Genomic DNA, 18,916 nt, shown 5'->3' on the forward strand with positions numbered 1-18,916 from the left:
ATTATATGCAAATCTCTCTCATTCATATTCATTAACCAGTTACAACTTGGATGAGAAGGTAAATGATGTAATATGATTACTATTATATTTAAATGAAGTTCACTGATTGAAATGAAGAATTTTATGTTCTCATTTGTATTATTTATATTTAGAAAATAAAGGGAGACCAGTCATAGCTCCTGAAGACGCAAAATTGCGAAACACAGTTCTTTAGCACTCTCCAGACCAGTAGAGGTTAACTTTACGAATGGGTATATATCTAATCATGACCAGCAGGTGGAGACTGAAAACAAAACTGTGGGACAGTATATCCTATCCCCTCTTCTCTATTTCCCTCAGTCTTCTTTCAGTCTCCAGCAGGTGTTGAGTGATCTGTACCCATCTCCCTTGGTAGGGCTGTTGGAATTTGTTTAGGGGGTCTATAGTCCCTGTTTTTAGCCGGACGGAGCTTGGGCGGACCCTGTTTGGGGGTTCGTCCGACCTCGGGGGTGTCAAACCCGGCGGGTCTCGAGCGGGGTCCCTCCCCCCACTTCCTCCACCTCCCCACATTTTTTTAGAGGAGCCTCAGCAGTAAGCCTTGCCCCCTAAATCAAGCAAGGCATATTGCTTTGAGAGCCTGTGGAGTCTGTTCTGTAAAAAAAAAAAAAAAAAAAAAATCCTGAGGTAGTGCTGGTCTGGAGGGTTGTTTCCCTTTAAGAAAACTGTATTTTACTGTATTTTTTCAACTAACCGGCACTTTTTTATAGCTAGGTCGCGTATGGAGCAATGAGCACTTCTAAGGGGAAAAAGTGCTCATTGTGCTGCAGACGCGAGGCACTCGCGGCCGGCCTGTGCAAGCGGTGTTCAGGCCGGTGCGGTGGAGGAGCTCCGTCGGCAGCGGCTGCAGGCGCCCAGAGCTCCCCGCCGATGGTGCCTCGCGAGTCGGCAGGGAGCAGTGGTGAAGCCCGGTCTTCACCATCCGCCCACGGAGGGATTCCCCGGGCCACCGTTTTTGGGGATTCCCTCTCAGCTGATTTTTTGACAGCTGATGCCGGCTTGCCTGCTTTAGCGGCTGAGGCTGTTCAGGTCTCTCAGCCGCTGCAGGCTATGGAGGGAGCTGTTTTGGCGGGAAAGACGCCATCTTCTCACTCTGGCCCCTCCATCTTGTCTTCCACCTCAGGTAACCTTCCCCCTGTTTTGGAAAAGCAGGGGCAGGTTTCTGCTGGGTCCCCTGCGGTGGCAGGGAGTCCCTTGGGACCCTCGGGGGGTTTTTCCCCTGATTTATTTTTTTCTTTGTGCCGAGCCTATTTTCAGGCGGCTGGGGGTCCCGGTTGCGCGCAGGGGGTTTCGGGGGGTGGGGGTTCCTCCGCGCTCCCTGCGGCTTTGCCTCTCTCGTCGGTTGTGGCGTCCCCTCCTCCGCCGCCCTCGTCCAAGCGCCCGCGGGTGTCGTGGGACGAGGATTTATGGTCGGAGGAGCGTGTCGGTCTGGATGAGGACCTGGACTTTTCGGAGGAGTTCCAGGACCCTCTTGAGGGGACGGCCGCTGGCGGCGGGTTGTCGGGTTTCCCGTCTTCCGTCGAAGAGGCGTCGGTGGTGCGCCTTTTTCAGAGAGATGAGCTACCGGACCTGATTCAACAGGTTTCTTCGGTGTTGCATTTTGAAGATGCGCCGCCGGAGACTCCGCGTGTGGGGGACCCTCTGCTTCGGGGGATCCGTTCCGTTTCCCGCTCTTTTCCTATGCATCAGGATATTCGGGATATTATCCTGGAACAGTGGAAAACGCCGGAGGCGCCGTTTCGTTTGGCGCGTAGCATGGCTCGTTTGTATCCCATCCCAGAGGGGGATCGGGCTACTTTAGTATCGCCAGTCGTAGACGCGGTGGTCTCGGCGATTTCTAAGCGGCATATCGTGCCTGTTGAGGGCGGGTCTGCCTTGCGGGACTCTGAGGAGCACAAATTGGAGAATATCCTTAAGCTCAATTTTCAGGTCTTGGCTTTTGGGGTCCAGGCGGCTATCTGTGGGGGGCTGGTTGCTCGCACCGTTTTTCGGTGGGCTGAGCGCGTCCTGGATCGGGAGTCTGATGACTGGTCTCTGGTGGATCAGGAGGTGGCAAAGATTGAGATGGCGGCCTCGTTCCTCTCTGATGCTCTTTATGACTTAGTGCGGATCTCGGCTAAGTCTATGGCCTTGGGAGTGGCCGCGCGGCGTATTTTGTGGCTGCGCGCTTGGGCGGCGGATGCTGCGTCCAAAGCTAAACTTACTAAATTTCCCTTTCGGGGGTCTTTTTTGTTCGGGGAGGAATTGGATAAGTTGATTCAGACTCTGACGGACTCTAAGGTTCCCCGTCTGCCTGAGGACCGTGCCCGTCCTGCGTCTCGGGGTGGCGCGCCCGGGGGCGTTTGCGGGAATTTCGCAAGTATCGCCCTGGGCGTGGGGCTGCTTCTTTCCCGGCTCCGGGTTTTTCCAGGGGTCGGTTCTTCCAGCGCATGCAGCCCTTTCGGGGGGCCCGTCGGGTGGCAGGGAATCCCTCCGCCGGTTCCCCCGCTTCCCGTCCTGCGCAATGACTCCTTGCCGGCGCCCCCTTTGGTTCCGGTGGGGGCCCGGCTGCGCAAATTTTTCCCACAGTGGGCCGAGATCACGTCCGATCAGTGGGTCCTGGAGGTGGTGCGGGACGGTTATGCTCTGGAGTTCGCCCACTCTCTGCCGGACCTTTTCCTCGCTTCTCCATGTCAGTCTCCAGGGAAGACGCAGGCTTTTCGCTAGACCCTGCAGCGCTTGCTGGATCTCAAGGCAGTGGTGCCGGTGCCCCCTCCGGAGTGGGGCACCAGCAGGTACTCCATTTACTTTGTAGTGCCCAAGAAGGAGGGGACCTTTCGGCCCATCCTGGATTTGAAAGGGGTCAACAGGGCTCTCAAGATTCCTTCTTTCCGCATGGAAACTCTGCGGTCGGTCATTCTGGCGGTTCAGCCGGGGGAGTTCCTCACTTCTCTCGATCTGACGGAGGCCTACTTGCATGTTCCCGTTTGGGACTCTCATCAGCGCTTCCTGCGCTTTGCGATCTTGGGGCGGCACTATCAGTTCTGTGCGCTTCCCTTTGGTCTGGCCACAGCTCCCCGGACGTTCACCAAGGTGATGGTGGTCATCGCGGCTGCCTTGCGGTCGGAGGGCATCCTGGTTCACCCCTACCTAGACGACTGGTTGATTCGGGCAAAGTCGTTGCAGGAGAGCTCCCGGGTTACGGCTCGGGTGGTGGAGTTTCTCCGGTCGCTGGGCTGGGTGGTCAACCTTTCCAAGAGTCGGTTGGTCCCGGCTCAGCGCCTGGAGTACCTTGGGGTTCTGTTCGACACCTCCTTGGGGAAGGTCTTCCTTCCAGAGGCCCGGGTGAGCAAGTTGCAATCGCAGATTCGTCTGCTTTTGGCGTCCCGGTGTCCTCGGGTGCGAGATTTCCTCCAGGTCTTGGGGTCGATGGCGGCGTCCCTGGACGTGGTGAGGTGGGCGCGGGCCCACATGCGTCCTCTTCAGTATGCTCTGCTCCGGAGGTGGTCTCCCCAGAGGCAAGATTTGGATGTTCCGGTGCCCCTGCGGGGGTTGGCGCGCTGCAGTCTGCGCTGGTGGCTCCGGACCCCTCACCTGGTTCAGGGGGTGGGTCTGGATCTCCCGCAGTGGACGGTGCTCCTGACGGATGTGAGTCTCCTGGGTTGGGGGGCTCAGTGTTTGGGTCACTCAGCTCAGGGCACCTGGTCCACGGAGGAGGCCGCCTGGTCGATCAACATGTTGGAGACCAGAGCGGTCCGTCTGGCGCTGTTGGCTTTCCACTCCCTTTTGCTGGGCAAGTCGGTCAGAGTGCTGTCAGACAATGCCACGGCGGTGGCTTATGTCAATCGTCAGGGGGGCACCAAGAGCACTCAGGTGGCGCAGGAGGCGGCTCTGCTCATGGTTTGGGCGGAGTCCCATCTGCTGGACCTCTCGGCCTCTCATATAGCCGGGGTAGAAAATGTTCAGGCAGACTTCCTCAGTCGTCACTTCCTAGATCCAGGAGAGTGGTGTCTCGGCGCCGGGGCGTTTCAGTTGATAGTGCAGGCTTGGGGGCAGCCCCTGATGGCCACGGGTGGCAACGCCAAAGTGCCCCGCTTCTTCAGTCGTCGCAGGGACGGTCTGGCTGAGGGTCTGGATGCTCTGGTCCAGCCGTGGCCAACGGAGGGGCTGTTGTATGTGTTCCCTCCTTGGCCGCTGGTGGGCAGAGTGCTTCTTCGCATTGTTCACCATCCGGGTTTGGTGGTGCTGGTGGCTCCGGATTGGCCTCGACGTCCGTGGTATGCGGATCTGGTGAGGCACCTGGTGGCGGATCCTCTTCCTCTGCCTCTCTCGGACGACCTTCTGATGCAGGGTCCCATTCCCATGTTCGACCCGTCTCCCTTCTGTCTTACGGCGTGGCTCTTGAAAGGGGTCGCCTTAGCAAGAAGGGATATTCAGACAAGGTGATCTCTACACTGTTGGGGTCCCGGAGGCTTTCTACCTCTTGGGCTTATGTGCGGGTTTGGCGTCTCTTTGAGGAATGGTGTCGGGCGCGGGGAGTGACCTCTTTTCGCGCTTCTCTGCCTAACATTCTAGAGTTCTTGCAGGATGGCCTGGATAGAGGCCTGGCTTGGTCTTCTCTCCGGGTTCATCTTGCGGCCCTGTCGGCCTTTCGAGGGTTGGTGTCAGGTCAGCGTTTATCGGCTCTTCCTGATGTGATTCGGTTTTTGCGGGCGGCCAAGTTGCTTAGGCCTCCCCTACGGCCCTCGGTTCCCTCTTGGGATCTTAATCTGGTTCTCTCTGTTTTGGTGCGCCCGCCTTTCGAGCCCTTGGACGACTGTTCTTTGAAGGACCTTACTTTGAAGGCGGTCTTTTTGGTGGCCATTACTTCTGCTAGGCGTGTTTCTGAGCTGCAGGCTTTCTCTTGTAGGGCTCCCTTCTTGGAGTTTTCTAGGGAGCGGGTCGTCTTGCGGCCTGTTCCTTCCTTTCTGCCGAAGGTTGTTTCTCCTTTTCATGTCAATCAATCGGTGGTTCTCCCGGTCTTGGGTGGTCGGGAGGGCTCTTCTGAGCAACGGCAGCTGCGCAAGTTGGATGTCGGTCGGGTCCTTCGCTCTTATGTGCAGCGGACCCAGGAATTCCGGAAGTCCGATCATCTCTTTGTCCTCCTGGTGGGTCCTCGTCGGGGAGCTGGCACTTCTAAGGCTACTATTGCGCGCTGGATCAAGGAGACGATTGCTTCCGCTTATCTTCTGAAACAGCAGCCTGTTCCGGAGTTTCTCAAGGCTCATTCCACTCGGGGTCAGGCGGCTTCTTGGGCTGAGTCGTTGCTCGTGCCTCCAGTGGATATTTGTAAGGCTGCGGTTTGGTCCTCCTTGCATTCCTTTGTTCGTCATTATCGGGTTGATGTGCAGGCGCGTCGGGACGCGGTGTTCGGTGAGCGTGTACTGGTATCGGCCCTTCGGGGGTCCCGCCCGTGAGAGGGACTGCTTTGGTACGTCCCATTCGTAAAGTTAACCTCTACTGGTCTGGAGAGTGCTAAAGAAGGAGAAATTAGGTTCTTACCTGCTAATTTACTTTCTTTTAGCTTCTCCAGACCAGTAGAGGTCCCCACCCTGTCTGTTGTTATTGTTGTTGTTCGGGCTGTTGCGCGGGCAGTTTTTTTGTGTTTTGCTGCGGGTTCTAGTATTTTTCTAGGGCCGGGGAGATTTGAAGAACAGCGGCTGTGGCTCGGCTGGCTTAGCTGGGGAGCTGTGGGGACATTTTCCTTCGGGTATTTCTCCTCTGCATTTTCCAACAGCATTTTTTGGGTATGTTAATTGTTACTCCTGTTCGGAGTATTGTTTTCTTTCTGTTTTCCAGTTCTTGGTTCTGCTTGGCTATTCGGCAGACTGAGGGAAATAGAGAAGAGGGGATAGGATATACTGTCCCACAGTTTTGTTTTCAGTCTCCACCTGCTGGTCATGATTAGATATATACCCATTCGTAAAGTTAACCTCTACTGGTCTGGAGAAGCTAAAAGAAAGTAAATTAGCAGGTAAGAACCTAATTTCTCCTTTTGTGTCGGGCTTGGCTGTTTGGTAACATGTTGAAGAAAACTCAGACAGTATAAAACATCAAGAGGAGAGATAACGAGGAATGTTTGAAATGAGTCTTTGAAATTTGGGTCTAGATGTCTAGCTAGCTACGATATTGTGACTGAGGTATTTGACAAGATGAAGGATTTTATTAAAAGACACTTGAATGCTGGGGTGAATGAACTGTGGGGGGGAAGGGTTCCCATATATGAGGGCTTGGGATTTATTTATCATTGAGTATGTGATTGTGTGTAGTTGGTTTTCAATATAAGATAAATGATAATAAAAATCATGAATTTTGAAAGTGAAGTATTGGGAACCATTGTGTTAGAGCAATGGGAGCTTCATGAGAGTATGATTACAGTGGGACAGCCCATAAACTCCTCATTTTGATCCCCAAGTTGCATCTTCTACTCCTACCTGGAGGCAGCATTTACAACCCTGGTAAAAGAGTCCTTGGCTCTCATTAAGGGCAAAACCCAGTAGTCAAATTTAGAACCAATAATGTAGGGATCTGGAAGGAGCCCTGGTACAAAATTCCTACCACAGGAACATTGCTGCAATGACCAGACTAGAATCAGTAGGGGTTTGGGGATGTTGAAATAGAGGAACATCCCCTTGGTAGGTGAGAATGAGAGCTTATGGCACCAAGGTCTCAGTACTGGTTCTGTTATGAGCTGGACTTACTGCAGAAGTTTGATTGGTGCAACTTGAGCTGAAATAGAGAATATCCAGGTGCAGTTGTCTGCCTTTTGGTGCTGGCATATTTAAGCACCTTGGAGATGATTCAGGTGGGCTGGAGGATAGGATTGTGTGGCACATACAGTATTACGGGTCATTCTCTGGGGATGCTTTCTTTCACACCATTCATGGACTGTTTATTCAGTGACACTGTCTTGGGAGGTAGTGAGAGAAATAAAAGGAAGCAAAAGAGTAGTTGAGAATTCTTTCTTTATTTTAGGAATACTTGGACAAGACTTTCTCCTGGTACCAGGGTTCCATGGTTTTCCCTTTCCTACCCAATAAAGAAGAGGAGGAGGAGGAGGAGGAGGATGAAGAGCCTGAAAGTAATGCTACAGAGAAGGAAATAAGAAAAAAATACAAGGAAGAATACAAGGCAGATACAGATGTTGCACGCTATGATGTGATAAAGGTAATTTTTTCTTTTTCTTTTTTTAAATATTCTTTATTCATTTTTAAAACTTCAATTGTGCACAAAAGATGATACATTTACATAAATTATTATCATTAAAGCACAATATACTTAATAGAAAAAGACAAGACTTATTTTCTCCCACCCACTTTCCAATTTACAAACACCTCATAAAAATACTTATAATCAACCCTTCTATATTTCTTAACAAATGCCAAAACATATCTCCCTCTCCGGATGTGCATGTTTTCCCAATTTATACAAATAATCAGTCTTTACAATATTTAGTTAATGGTTCCCAAACTTCCATAATTTTTTTATAGTAACCCTTCTGAATGGCCATAAACTTTTCCATTTTAAAGATATAACATAGGGATTCCCATTAGAATGAATAATTTAATCTATCCCAATTTTTCCAATTCTTAAAATAAGCTGCATGGCAACTCCCATCATTATAAACAAAAGTTTGTTATTTTTTTCCAAAATTTGACTTTTTGCCCTCATTGATGTTCCAAATAAAATGTTATCATATGACAGTGCCACTGGATTTTTTAATAAATTATTAACCTGATCCCAAATCGATCTCCAGAATTTTATTATCAAAGGACAATAGTATAGTAAATGATCTAACGTCCCAACTTCCAGATGGCAATGCCAACATCTATTAGATTTAGAACTATCTACTCTGTGCAAACGAACTGGGGTCCAAAATACTCTATGTAATGAGAAAAACCATGTTTGTCTCATAGATGCAGACATTGTACATCTCAACCTCCAAGACCAAATTCGTGGCCATTGAGTTGCAGTAATTTGATGCTTTATCTCAATGCTCCAAATGTCACGCAGACCATTTTTTGGTTTCTTATTCAAAAATTCAGATATTAATTTATACCACTGAGCAGCCTGGTGACCCAGGAAGTCTACCTGAAAACATAAGACCAGTAAGCTATTTTGAACCTCCAAATTTTTTCATTCAGGGAACCCTTCCTGAATGGCTTGCTTCAACTGCAACCATCTATAATTTTGTGTTTTATTAAGACCAAATTTGCATCGCAATTGTGAAAAATCAAGCAGTTTACCATCAGAAATAACATCATCTAAAGTGTGTATGCCTCCAATCATCCAATATTTCCAGATGACCTTAAATCCGCCAATTTTAATCTTGGAGTTCAGCCATATAGTCTGAGACGTAGATTTATATACAGGAATAGGTGTTAAATTATCTACAAATTTTATAGTTTCCCAAGTATCTAATAAAATTCAATTGTCCTTATATAATCTAGGCATCTTGATACTCATAACATGACATAATCTCAGTGGCGACACGAGTTTCCATTCCAACCACAACCAATCAGGCAGAGTTTACATGAGCTCAGGGAGGATCCAATACATACCTTGCCGCATAATATAGGCTTGATGATATCTATAGAAATTTTGAAAATTTACCCCACCCTCTGCAATTGATTTTTGTAGAGATGCTAGAGCAATTCTTGCTTTTTTCCCTAGCCAAATAAGTTTAGTGAGAATACTATTTAACTTTTTATAAAAGGACCTCTGAAAATATACTGGCAACATTCCCATTTGGTAACAAACTACAGGCAAAATCATCATTTTAACTGTTTGGACTCTCCCCCACCAAGACAAATAAAGGGTTACATTGCTCACGCATTTCCGTGACCTTCAACAATAGTTTCTTTTCATTAATTTTAATTGACTCATCCAATGTATTATGAATCCAAATTCCTAAATACTTAATCCCTTCTTCCTTCCAAAGAAAAGGGATTGAACCAAATAATCCCTTTTGACAATGAACATTTAAAGGAAGAACCTCTGATTTACTCCAATTTATTTTGTATCCAGAAAATTTTCTGAATTTTTCAATTAAATCTAACAAACTTGGAATGGTAGTCTCAGGATTTCTCAAATGAAGCAAAATATCATCTGCATATGCAGAGACTATGTTCCCGATCTGAATAAGGAATACCCTGAATCTCCTTTGATGATAAAGGTAATTTCAAAATGTGTGCTTAGGGTTGTTCAGAAAAATCTAAAGTTCAAAAAACTGTGCGAATTAAAGTTTCTTTCATGAATTTGATTGTTTTTTGATCAGAAAATAATTTTTAAAAACTTTTTATAGTCCATTCTGTGGTCCCTCAAAGCCACTGATTAATTAAAACTCCTTTGTTTTATTAAAATTTGCTATTTTTGCTTAATGGAGCACTTTTCTTGGTATTATAGTCTGTTTTATTGAAAGCCTGCGATGCTGTTCAACTCTTTGCAACAAGGCCTCACTCAGCACCTTGTTGCAAGGAGTTGAACAGCATCGCAGGCTTTATCCTATTTCAAGAAAACATTGAATGCTTGAGTATTTGAATTGCCATTGGTAGATGACTACACCAAAGTGTACGTATTTAAATATTAGTGAAGTATGTTAAATTTCTATTTTCAACAATAAAGTGTAGATATTGAAGGTTCATTTAATAAATGCTGCTAGATTTTTGTATAAAATGTCTTATCATTATTAGAGGAAAATGTTAGAAACATAGAAACTGACGGCAGAAAAGGGCCACGGCCCATCTAGTCTGCCCACACCAATGACCCACCCTATAGAAACATAGAAACTGACGGCATTGTCTTAAATGTTATAAAATGTCTTATCATTTCAGGAAAATGTTTTCTTATTCTTTTGTGCTTGTAACACTGTATTAGTGGGGTTCTAAGGAATCTGATCCCACTTGTTATAATAAGCATATTAGAGACTATAGTGCTGTTTCTATACAGATTTATTGTTCTTTTTCAATAAAACAGACTTGTCATAAAATGTCTTTTTATAAATGTATCATTGCTGAGTGTGAAAACATAAAAGTTATAACTATAATACCAAGAAATTTAATCCATTTAGCAAAAATAATAACAAATTTTAAGAAAAACAGAGCTTTATGTAATAGTAGCTTTGAGGGACCCCAGGATGGGCAAAAAATTTAAAAAAACATATTTTTTTATCAAACACTAAACTTAATTTGCACAGTTTTTCCAACTTTTGTTTTTTCTGGACAACTCTACGATGTGGTTGGTGCCTCTTGTGCCAATCATACTGAAGTTGTTTCGAGCATTATAGCAATACATGTTTTTTCAAAGAATGAAATTCAAAACATTGGATGAATTTTCAAAGATGCAAACTGAACACATAAGTGATTAGGGCTCTGTACTGTCACGTATCTATCTAACAAGGGTGTGTAAAAGTAACCTCCAAGAAAAGCATCAGAGTAATATGATCCTTTATTGCATAAACATCAGATAATACTAAATAATGCAGATAAACATCAGATAATATACAAGATAGAAGTAAAGGATATCTATATACACAAAATAGAACACTTCACCATGTCTGCCAGGCTCTGTCCTGATGCTGATCGGGAACCCAGACGATTAATAGGTCGGCGCTGTACACGGTTCCCGCAGCTGCAGCTGGATTCATTTTGTAACCGTCCCAGTGTTTCTTATATACCTTTTTTCACACTACCTTTGCCCTGTCTAACACACTGCTGTCCCTGCAGAAAACAACACGTGCCCCTCTTATCTTCCAGCTGGGAGGTTAACCACTGTTCAAATTATTCCTTATCACAGTGCACACACCAAGATGCTGAAGTAAGTTGTTTTGCAAGTCTGCGCATAAACAAGGTTGAGGACAGACAGGGTACGCCTCCCGGCAGATGGGTCTTGCAAGGTTGAAGACAGACATGAAACAGCACCCGCAGTATGCTCTTGGTAACAAAGTTCACATTGGTCAAGAGGTCAGGATAGCAAATAAGCAGACTTGAGGAGACATCACGTAGTATGCTGAGTTTCAGTTACCTCCTGGCCATAGGCATAACAGGCTCCTTTTCCCTCCCTCCTCCTTTCCCGATATAGAGTCAAAAGTACCCTTGCCTCTGTCAAATAGCAGTTTCCCTCATTTGGGCCTAATGCTCAAAACTCCGGCGCTAGAGCACAGATCCCATAGCGCAAGAACAACTTTGAAAACTACCCTCCAGATACCCAAAGCAAATAGGATGCAGAATTTATGGCAGCTTCCGGTGCCATTTACTGGTCCTTCTGCCGATTGCCACCATCCCAGGTGGTCCCTCCGCCGGGTGCTCCTCTGTCCTGTGCTCCCAGGGTCTACCAGGCTGCCTCATAGAGATCCACTGACCGTTACCGGTGCCATTACCAGCCTCCCTGCTAGTTGCCACAATCCCAGCTGGTCCCTCTGCTGGTCAGTTGTCAGTCCTTCCCCCCTTAGCCTTGGACTCTTCCAGCTTTTCTGTTGCTCAGTCGTCTTAGCCTGCATGCACATACTGAGGGCTCTCCCAGCCCCTCAGTTGTCTTATCGCAGAGGCGAGCACTGAGGATTCTCTTTGTGGGACCACTGCCAGTTCCTCACTCCTTGGCCTCTTGAGTCCCTACCATCTGGATTCTTCTTCAACAGTCCCATCACTGGTTGTGAAGCCTGAGCCATTTCCTCGACTCCAGGCTCTACTGGGCCCTCCAACTACTTGTTACTTTATATAGGTCCCCGCAGACCTATATAATAGGCATCTATTCTCCACTGCACCATTCCCACCTGGCCACTCTACTCTGTTGCACCAGGCCCCCTATCAGCGCCAGTCAGCAGTGGCTTTCAGAGCTTACCGGGAGCTAGGCCAGAGGCTAGCATTCCTCTTCAAGAGGGTCACCCAGCTCCTGCTTTTCCAGCTCTCTGCCTGGGATCTGTCCTTTTCAGCACCACAGCTCACTCAGGGTGAGTGGACAGCTCCCAGCAATACTTGCAGCTCTTATGCAAATCAGCTAGGTTCTTTCTTTTTAGCTGCTCAGATTCCCTCTAGTGGAATGCTAGTGCTGAAAGCTATTGCACACTGCGATGTGCGGTTAATGTCTGTTTTTGTTTGTGGTATGTTAAAAGGGGTTTCTGTGCCAAAGTTAATTCTTATGGTAGATATTGGTGCACAGCATAATTGAATGTATGCGGTATCCTGCATTAGTGTACAGCTGTGTGCTGATGTCTGTCGTGGAGGCACAGCACCAGAAATTTATCGTTAAGTCTGAGGTGGCATAGCAAATCCCAGCAGTCTGTATCAGATCCAATCTGACTCCATGTCACACCAAAAATTAAAATAAACTTCCTGGTCTCTAGTGCCCCCCCCTCCCCACCCAAAAACCCTCCTTCCCAGGTTGAAAAGGTGATGGCGAAAGCTAGATGGATGCTAGGTTGCTTAGAGAGAGGTATGGCCAGTAGAAAAAAGGAGGTATTGATGCCCCTGTATAAGACTTTGGTGAGACCTTATTTAGAATATTATGTACAATTCTGGAGGCCGCACTTTCAAAAAGATATAAAAAGGATGGAGTTGATCCAGAGGAAGGCTATTAAAATGGTGTGTGGACTTCATCATAAGGCATATGGGGACAGACTTAAAGATCTCGATCTGTCTACTTTGGAGGAAAGGTGGGAGAGGGGAGATATGGTAAAGACGTTTAAATCAAATAAGAACATAAGAAGTTGCCCCCGCTGAGTCAGACCAGAGGTCCATCTTGCTCAGCGGTCCGCTCCCGCGGCGGCCCATCAGGCCTAGTGCCTGAATAGTGGTCCCTGATTAATTTTGTAACTTACCTCTAATCCCATCCCTCTACTCTTATCTGTACCCCTCAATCCCTTTGTCTTCCAAGTACCTATCCAAAGCTTCTTTGAACCCCTGTAGCGTGCTCCTGTTTATCACATCCTCTGGTAGCGCGTTCCATGTATCCACCACCCTCTGTGTGAAAAAGAACTTCCTGGCGTTTGTTCTAAACCTCTCCCCTTTCAATTTCTCTGAGTGCCCCCTTGTACTTATTGATCCCCTTAATTTGAAAAATCTGTCCCTGTCTATTTTTTCTATGCCCTTCATGATTTTGAAGGTTTCTATCATGTCTCCTCTAAGTCTCCGCTTTTCCAGGGAGAAAAGCCCTAGCTTTTTCAGTCTGTCAGTATATGAGAGGTCCTCCATGCCCTTTATTAGCTTAGTTGCTCTTCTCTGGACCCTCTCAAGTACCTCCATGTCCTTCTTGAGGTACGGCAACCAGAACTGAACACAGTACTCCAGGTGCGGGCGCACCATAGCACGATACAGTGGCAGGATGACTTCCTTTGTCCTGGTCGTGATACCCTTCTTAATGATACCCAACATTCTGTTTGCTTTCCTTGAGGCCGTGGCACACTGCGCCGACGCCTTCAATGTTGTGTCTACCATCACTCCCAGGTCTCTTTCAAGGTCGCTCACCCCTAGCGCTGATCCCCCCATTTTGTAAGTGAACATCGGGGTTTTTTTCCCTATATGCATGACCTTGCATTTCCCTATGTTGAAACTCATTTGCCACTTTTTGGCCCATTTTTCCAGTGTTGTCAGATCTTTTTGGAGATCTTCGCAGTCCTCCATGTTATTGACCTTGCGATATAGTTTGGTGTCATCCACAAATTTAATAACCTCACATTTTGTTCCTGCCTCCAGGTCGTTAATGAATATATTGAATAGGAGCGGTCCCAGCACTGACCCCTGTGGAACTCCGCTTGTGACCCATTGCCAGTCTGAGTAATGTCCCTTTACTCCAACCCTCTGTTTCCTGTCTGCCAGCCAGTTTTTGATCCATCGGTGGACCTCCCCTTGCACCCCATGGTTCCATAGCTTCCTTAGTAGTCTTTCGTGTGGCACCTTGTCGAAGGCTTTTTGGAAGTCAAGGTAAATGATATCTATGGATTCCCCTTTATCCACCTGGCTGGTTACCCCCTCAAAGAAGTATAATAAGTTTGTGAGGCATGACCTGCCCTTGCAGAAGCCATGTTGGCTCGACTTTAGCTGCCCATAGTTGTCGATGTGTTCCCAGATGCTGTCTTTAATCAGTGCTTCCATCATCTTTCCCGGGACCGAGGTCAAGCTCATCGGCCTGTAGTTTCCTGGGTCTCCCCTTGAGCCTTTCTTGAAGATGGGCGTGACATTTGCTATTTTCCAGTCTTCCGGAATCTCTCCAGTTTTTAGGGATAGGTTGCATATTTGTCGAAGTGGCTCAGCTATTTCGTTCCTTAGTTCCTTGAGTACCCTTGGGTGAATGCCATCCGGACCTGGCAATTTGTCGCTCTTTAGCCTGTCTATCTGCCTGAGGACATCCACCTTGCTCACCTCTAGCTGGACCAGATTTTCATCCTGCTCTCCTTTTACGATCTCCTCGGGCTCCGGAATGTTGGTTGTGTCCTCCCTCGTGAAAACTGACGTGAAGAACTTATTTAGCCTGTCAGCTATCTCCTTTTCCTCTTTTACCACTCCCTTTCTGTCCCCATCATCCAAGGGTCCCACTTCCTCCCTTGCTGGTTGCTTCCCCTTAACGTACCTGAAGAATGATTTGAAGTTTGTTGCTTCCCCTGCCAGTCTCTCTTCATATTCTTTTTTTGCTTTCCTAACCACTCGATGACACTCCTTTTGGTGTTTTCTGTGTTCCTTTTGGTTCTCCTCTGTTTTGTCCTTTTTCCATTTTTTGAATGATGCTTTCTTGTCACTTATCGCCTTTTTCACTGCATTTGTTATCCACACTGGGTTTTTTGTTCTATTTTTTTTGCACCCTTTCCTGTACTTGGGGATGCACAGGTTCTGTGCTTCGTGCACTGTGCCCTTGAGTATGGTCCAGGCATTTTCTACGGACTCCATCTTCCTTGCGCTGTCGTTGAGTTTCTTTCCCACCATTTTCCTCATGGCATCATAATTCCCTTTTTTGAAGTTAAGTGCAGTCGTTGTAGTTCTTTTCACCTTTGATGATCCAATTTCTAGCCTGTACTGGATCGTGTTGTGATCGCTGTTTCCTAGTGGGGCTAGTACCGCCACCTCCTTAGCGGGTCCTCCTAGTCCGTTGAGGATTAGGTCAAGAGTGGCATCACCCTGTGTTGGTTCCGTGACCAGCTGTTCCATGAAACAGTCCCTCGTGACCTCCAGGAATTTGGCCTCCCTCATGTAGTTTGAGTGCCCAATACTCCAGTTTATTCCCGGGTAGTTGAAGTCTCCCATCACCACCACACTTCCGCTTTTGCATACCTGCCTCAGTTCAGCCTCCAGATCCTGGTCGATTTCTTCCGTTTGTCCAGGTGGGCGATAGTACAGACCCAATTTTATGTCTGCTCCAGTTCCTCCTGGTAGCTTAACCCATAGTGATTCCAAGTCGTCCACCCTTACTGTTGTTTCTATCCTGGTTGAAGGTATGGAATCTTTGATATATAGCGCTATTCCTCCACCCTTTTTGTGTGACCTATCTCTCCTGTAGAGTTTGAATCCTGGTAAAGCCACATCCCATTCATTGTCATCAGTCCACCACGTTTCTGTGACTCCAATTATGTCTAGGCCCTTTTTGCTGGCTAGGATTTCCAGCTCTCCCATTTTAGCCCTTAGGCTCCTAGCATTAGTGTATAGGCAAAGTAAGTCCCGTTTGTTCGCCTTTTTTGCTGTTTTTCCTCGTGGTTTGGCACTCCTGGCCCCCTCGTGAGTTGCCAGACCCCAAGCCTCGTCTCGGTCATCCTCCTCCTGTGGTGTGTCTGTTTCGTCCTCAGTCTGTTCCCCTGTTTTTGGTTGTCCCTCTGGATTCCGTTGTTCTCTATTAGTGCTGTTTGCCAGGAAAAAATGTTATTAGCCAAGTGTCCACCCCCCGCCATACAGCACCTCCCCCTTGCCTCTGATGTCCCCTTCCCCTTCCCTCTATGTAGATGACCTTAGGGATGTGGATACCCTCCTCCCAGCTGGCCTTTGTCGTTCAAAATGGGCCTTCCCATCCCCAGTGCATCTTGCCATTGCTGCAGGGGAGGGGTGTTGTGATGTAAGGGGAGAGAATGAGTTTCTGACACTACTGTCATGCCTTTACCGGCACCTCTGGACCAATTGCTTATTTTTGTCACCAAATGCTAACACTGCTTTTAGAAAATTGCTCAGCATTTTTTAAGAATCCACCGGAGGGCTCATTTCAGTGTTGAAGAGTCCATTTGCATGTCATTGTCGGAGACTGTTAGAAAGCTTGCTGTTGACAGAGATCATTTTGATAATCTGCCGCTAAAATGCATACAGGCTAAACCGTCAGTAAACAGTTTAGTGATGGTGTTAAAGTTTTGAGATTCTGGGCTTCAGAATAAAACTTCCTCTAGTGTTTTGTAGCATTCTTTAACCCCCTGATCCCTTGACCCCTTTTCTAGTCTCCCTTCCAACTCTTTTACCTGGAAGAGGCAGGAATGATGCTGATTTGCTGCTGCCTCCAGCACTGCTACTGTGTGGTGCACCCTGGTTTGTACTGGTAGAGTCAGTCTGCAGTATAATAGATTACCAAATATGGGAAAATCATTCCTTTTATGGCAAACTACTGGGCGTCACACCATTTTCAAAGTTGGCAGCACTGAGGCAGGAGTGAGTGGGCATCTCTCCTGCTTCATTCAGGTATGAGTGTTGGGAGGTGTCAGGTCAAAAGCGCGCCAGGACAAAGGCGTGAGCAGACAATTGAGCACAGCGCGTAGGCGCGCGCCGAAGAAAATTACTGTTTTTAGGGCTCCGACGGGGGGGCGTGGGGGGAAACCCCCCACTTTACTTAATACAGATCGCGCCGCGTTGTGGGGTGTTTGGGGGATTGTAACCCCCCACATTTTACTGAAAACTTCACTTTTTCCCTGTTTTTAGGGAAAAAGTTAAGTTTACAGTAAAATGTGGGGGGTTACAACCCCCCAAACCTCCCACAACACTGGCGCGATTTGTATTAAGTAAACTGGGGGTGCTCCCCAACAAAACCCCCCGTCGGAGCCCCTAAAAACAGTAATTTTCTTCGGCGTGTGCCTCCGTCTTGCGCTCAGTTGTCGGCGCGCACCTTTGTCTTCCGCGTTGTTGTCTATGAACCGTGTTGGGAAGACTAGGAGAGAAGAGTCAGGGATAGGGGGGCAACTAAACAACTTTTTTTTTCCTTTTCTATTTTTTTTTTTTTTTAATTCAGTTGTCAATTCAGTTTGGGAGGGGGTGGTGCCGCTAACACCAGAGATTTTTAAAGTCAGTGAAAGGAGTGGGGGGATGATCATTTCACAGAGTGGGTGTGGAGTGCCACTAGACATCAAGGAAGCATTTCTTTAAGTAGGGGGAAGGGGAGGGGTCCATTTGGACCAGGAGGGGAGATATAAGGACTGAAGCAAGCCTTTGGCAACATTTATTTATTTGTTAGTTTGTTGATTGATTGATTTAGTCACCCTTCTTGCCAGTCCCAGAACCAGACTTTGCTCAAGCACTAACAGGAAGAGTGATAGTTTCAGTTGAACTGCAGGTTACTGCTGCATTTTTAACATAGCAGTAATTTTCTTGTTTATTGCTTATAGCATGGCTTGATATTTTTGGGTCAGTAATTTTGTGATAGAACTGGTACACTGAGGCAGATTTTCTGGGACACCAGGCCGCAAAGTGGTATAAAATTATATCTAATTATTTGAATAAGAAACCAAAAAATGGATTAAGAGATATTTGGAGCATTGAGATTAAGCATCAGATTAATGCATCTCAATGGCCACGTATTTGGTCTTGGAGAATTAAAGGTACGATGTCGGCATCTATTAGGCAAACATGGTTCTTTTTGTTGCATAGAGCATTCTGGACCCCTACTAGATTACAAAAATTAGATTGCTCTAAGTCTAATAGATGCTGGCATTGTAAAATTGAAGTTGGAACTTTAGACCATCTTTTATTTTATTGTCCATGTATTCAGGCATTTTGGATATCAATCTGGGATCAAGTTAACCTAATAATGGAGAGTCATGTGGCATTGTCCTATGACACAGTGGTTTTTGGAATGTGCATGAGGGATAAATGCCAAATATCTGCAGCAAACAATAAATTACTGATGATTCTTACTGGTGTGGGAATTCAGCAAATAACGACTAATTGGAAAGACTGTTCTAGACTGAATTGTAGTTTTTGGTGGAACTCAGTATGCCATATGTATAAGATGGAAAGATTTCTTGCAGTACAGAGGGGGCATTTTAAAAGGTTTCAGGAGGTGTGGAGGCCATTAATTGAATATTATAATGATTAAGATTTATTCTTTTTCCTTAGGGGATAATTTGTAGAAATGGGGGTGGGTGGGGGGGATAGGATAATCCAATTAAATAGCGGTATATTTCAACTGATTAATGGATATAAGAAACATGGTATATATGTATGAATAGAAAAGGAAAGGGAGTAAAATTATTGGAAATATGTTGTTATGAAATATTAGGGGATATATGTACTATGATGAGATATATTTGTTGTGCATTAATGTATATAATAAAATGAAAAAAGAGTTTGAGGAAGAAAGGGTGGGGGGAGGGATAGGTTAAAGTATGATTAATTGTATTAAGGAAGAGGGATGTCTAAGTATGTATATGTTTGGATAGATTATTTTATTGATATGGGAAGGGATGGGAGGTGGGTGGGGGGGAATTAAAACATGTTGTGTAAGAATGTCAAGTGAGTTATGTGAATTAATTGTAATAATATTGTACACTTGTTGAGAGAAATAAAAAGGAATAAAGATTAAAAAAAAGAAAAAAAAAAAAAGAACTGGTACACTGAGCCAGTTTTTCTGCATGTTTTTCTACATCTGCTCCTTTATATGTCTCCTCTTCTCTTTTTAGTCATGCCCCTAACAA

At 46.3% G+C, this 18,916-nt stretch overlaps 1 protein-coding gene across 3 annotated transcripts in view; it reads left to right on the forward strand.

Annotated features, from left to right (window-relative positions):
* Positions 1 to 18,916, forward strand: part of RPAP1 (RNA polymerase II associated protein 1) — a 207,663-nt gene that overhangs the window by 142,757 nt on the left and 45,990 nt on the right. For all 3 annotated transcript variants that reach the window (XM_033952096.1, XM_033952094.1, XM_033952095.1), the window contains exon 12: positions 7,030 to 7,221. In XM_033952096.1, coding sequence (XP_033807987.1) covers positions 7,030 to 7,221 — 192 coding nt within the window. The remainder of the gene's footprint in view (positions 1 to 7,029; positions 7,222 to 18,916) is intronic.

Source organism: Geotrypetes seraphini, chromosome 7, assembly GCF_902459505.1.
Source record: "Geotrypetes seraphini chromosome 7, aGeoSer1.1, whole genome shotgun sequence".
Taxonomy (NCBI): domain Eukaryota; kingdom Metazoa; phylum Chordata; class Amphibia; order Gymnophiona; family Dermophiidae; genus Geotrypetes; species Geotrypetes seraphini.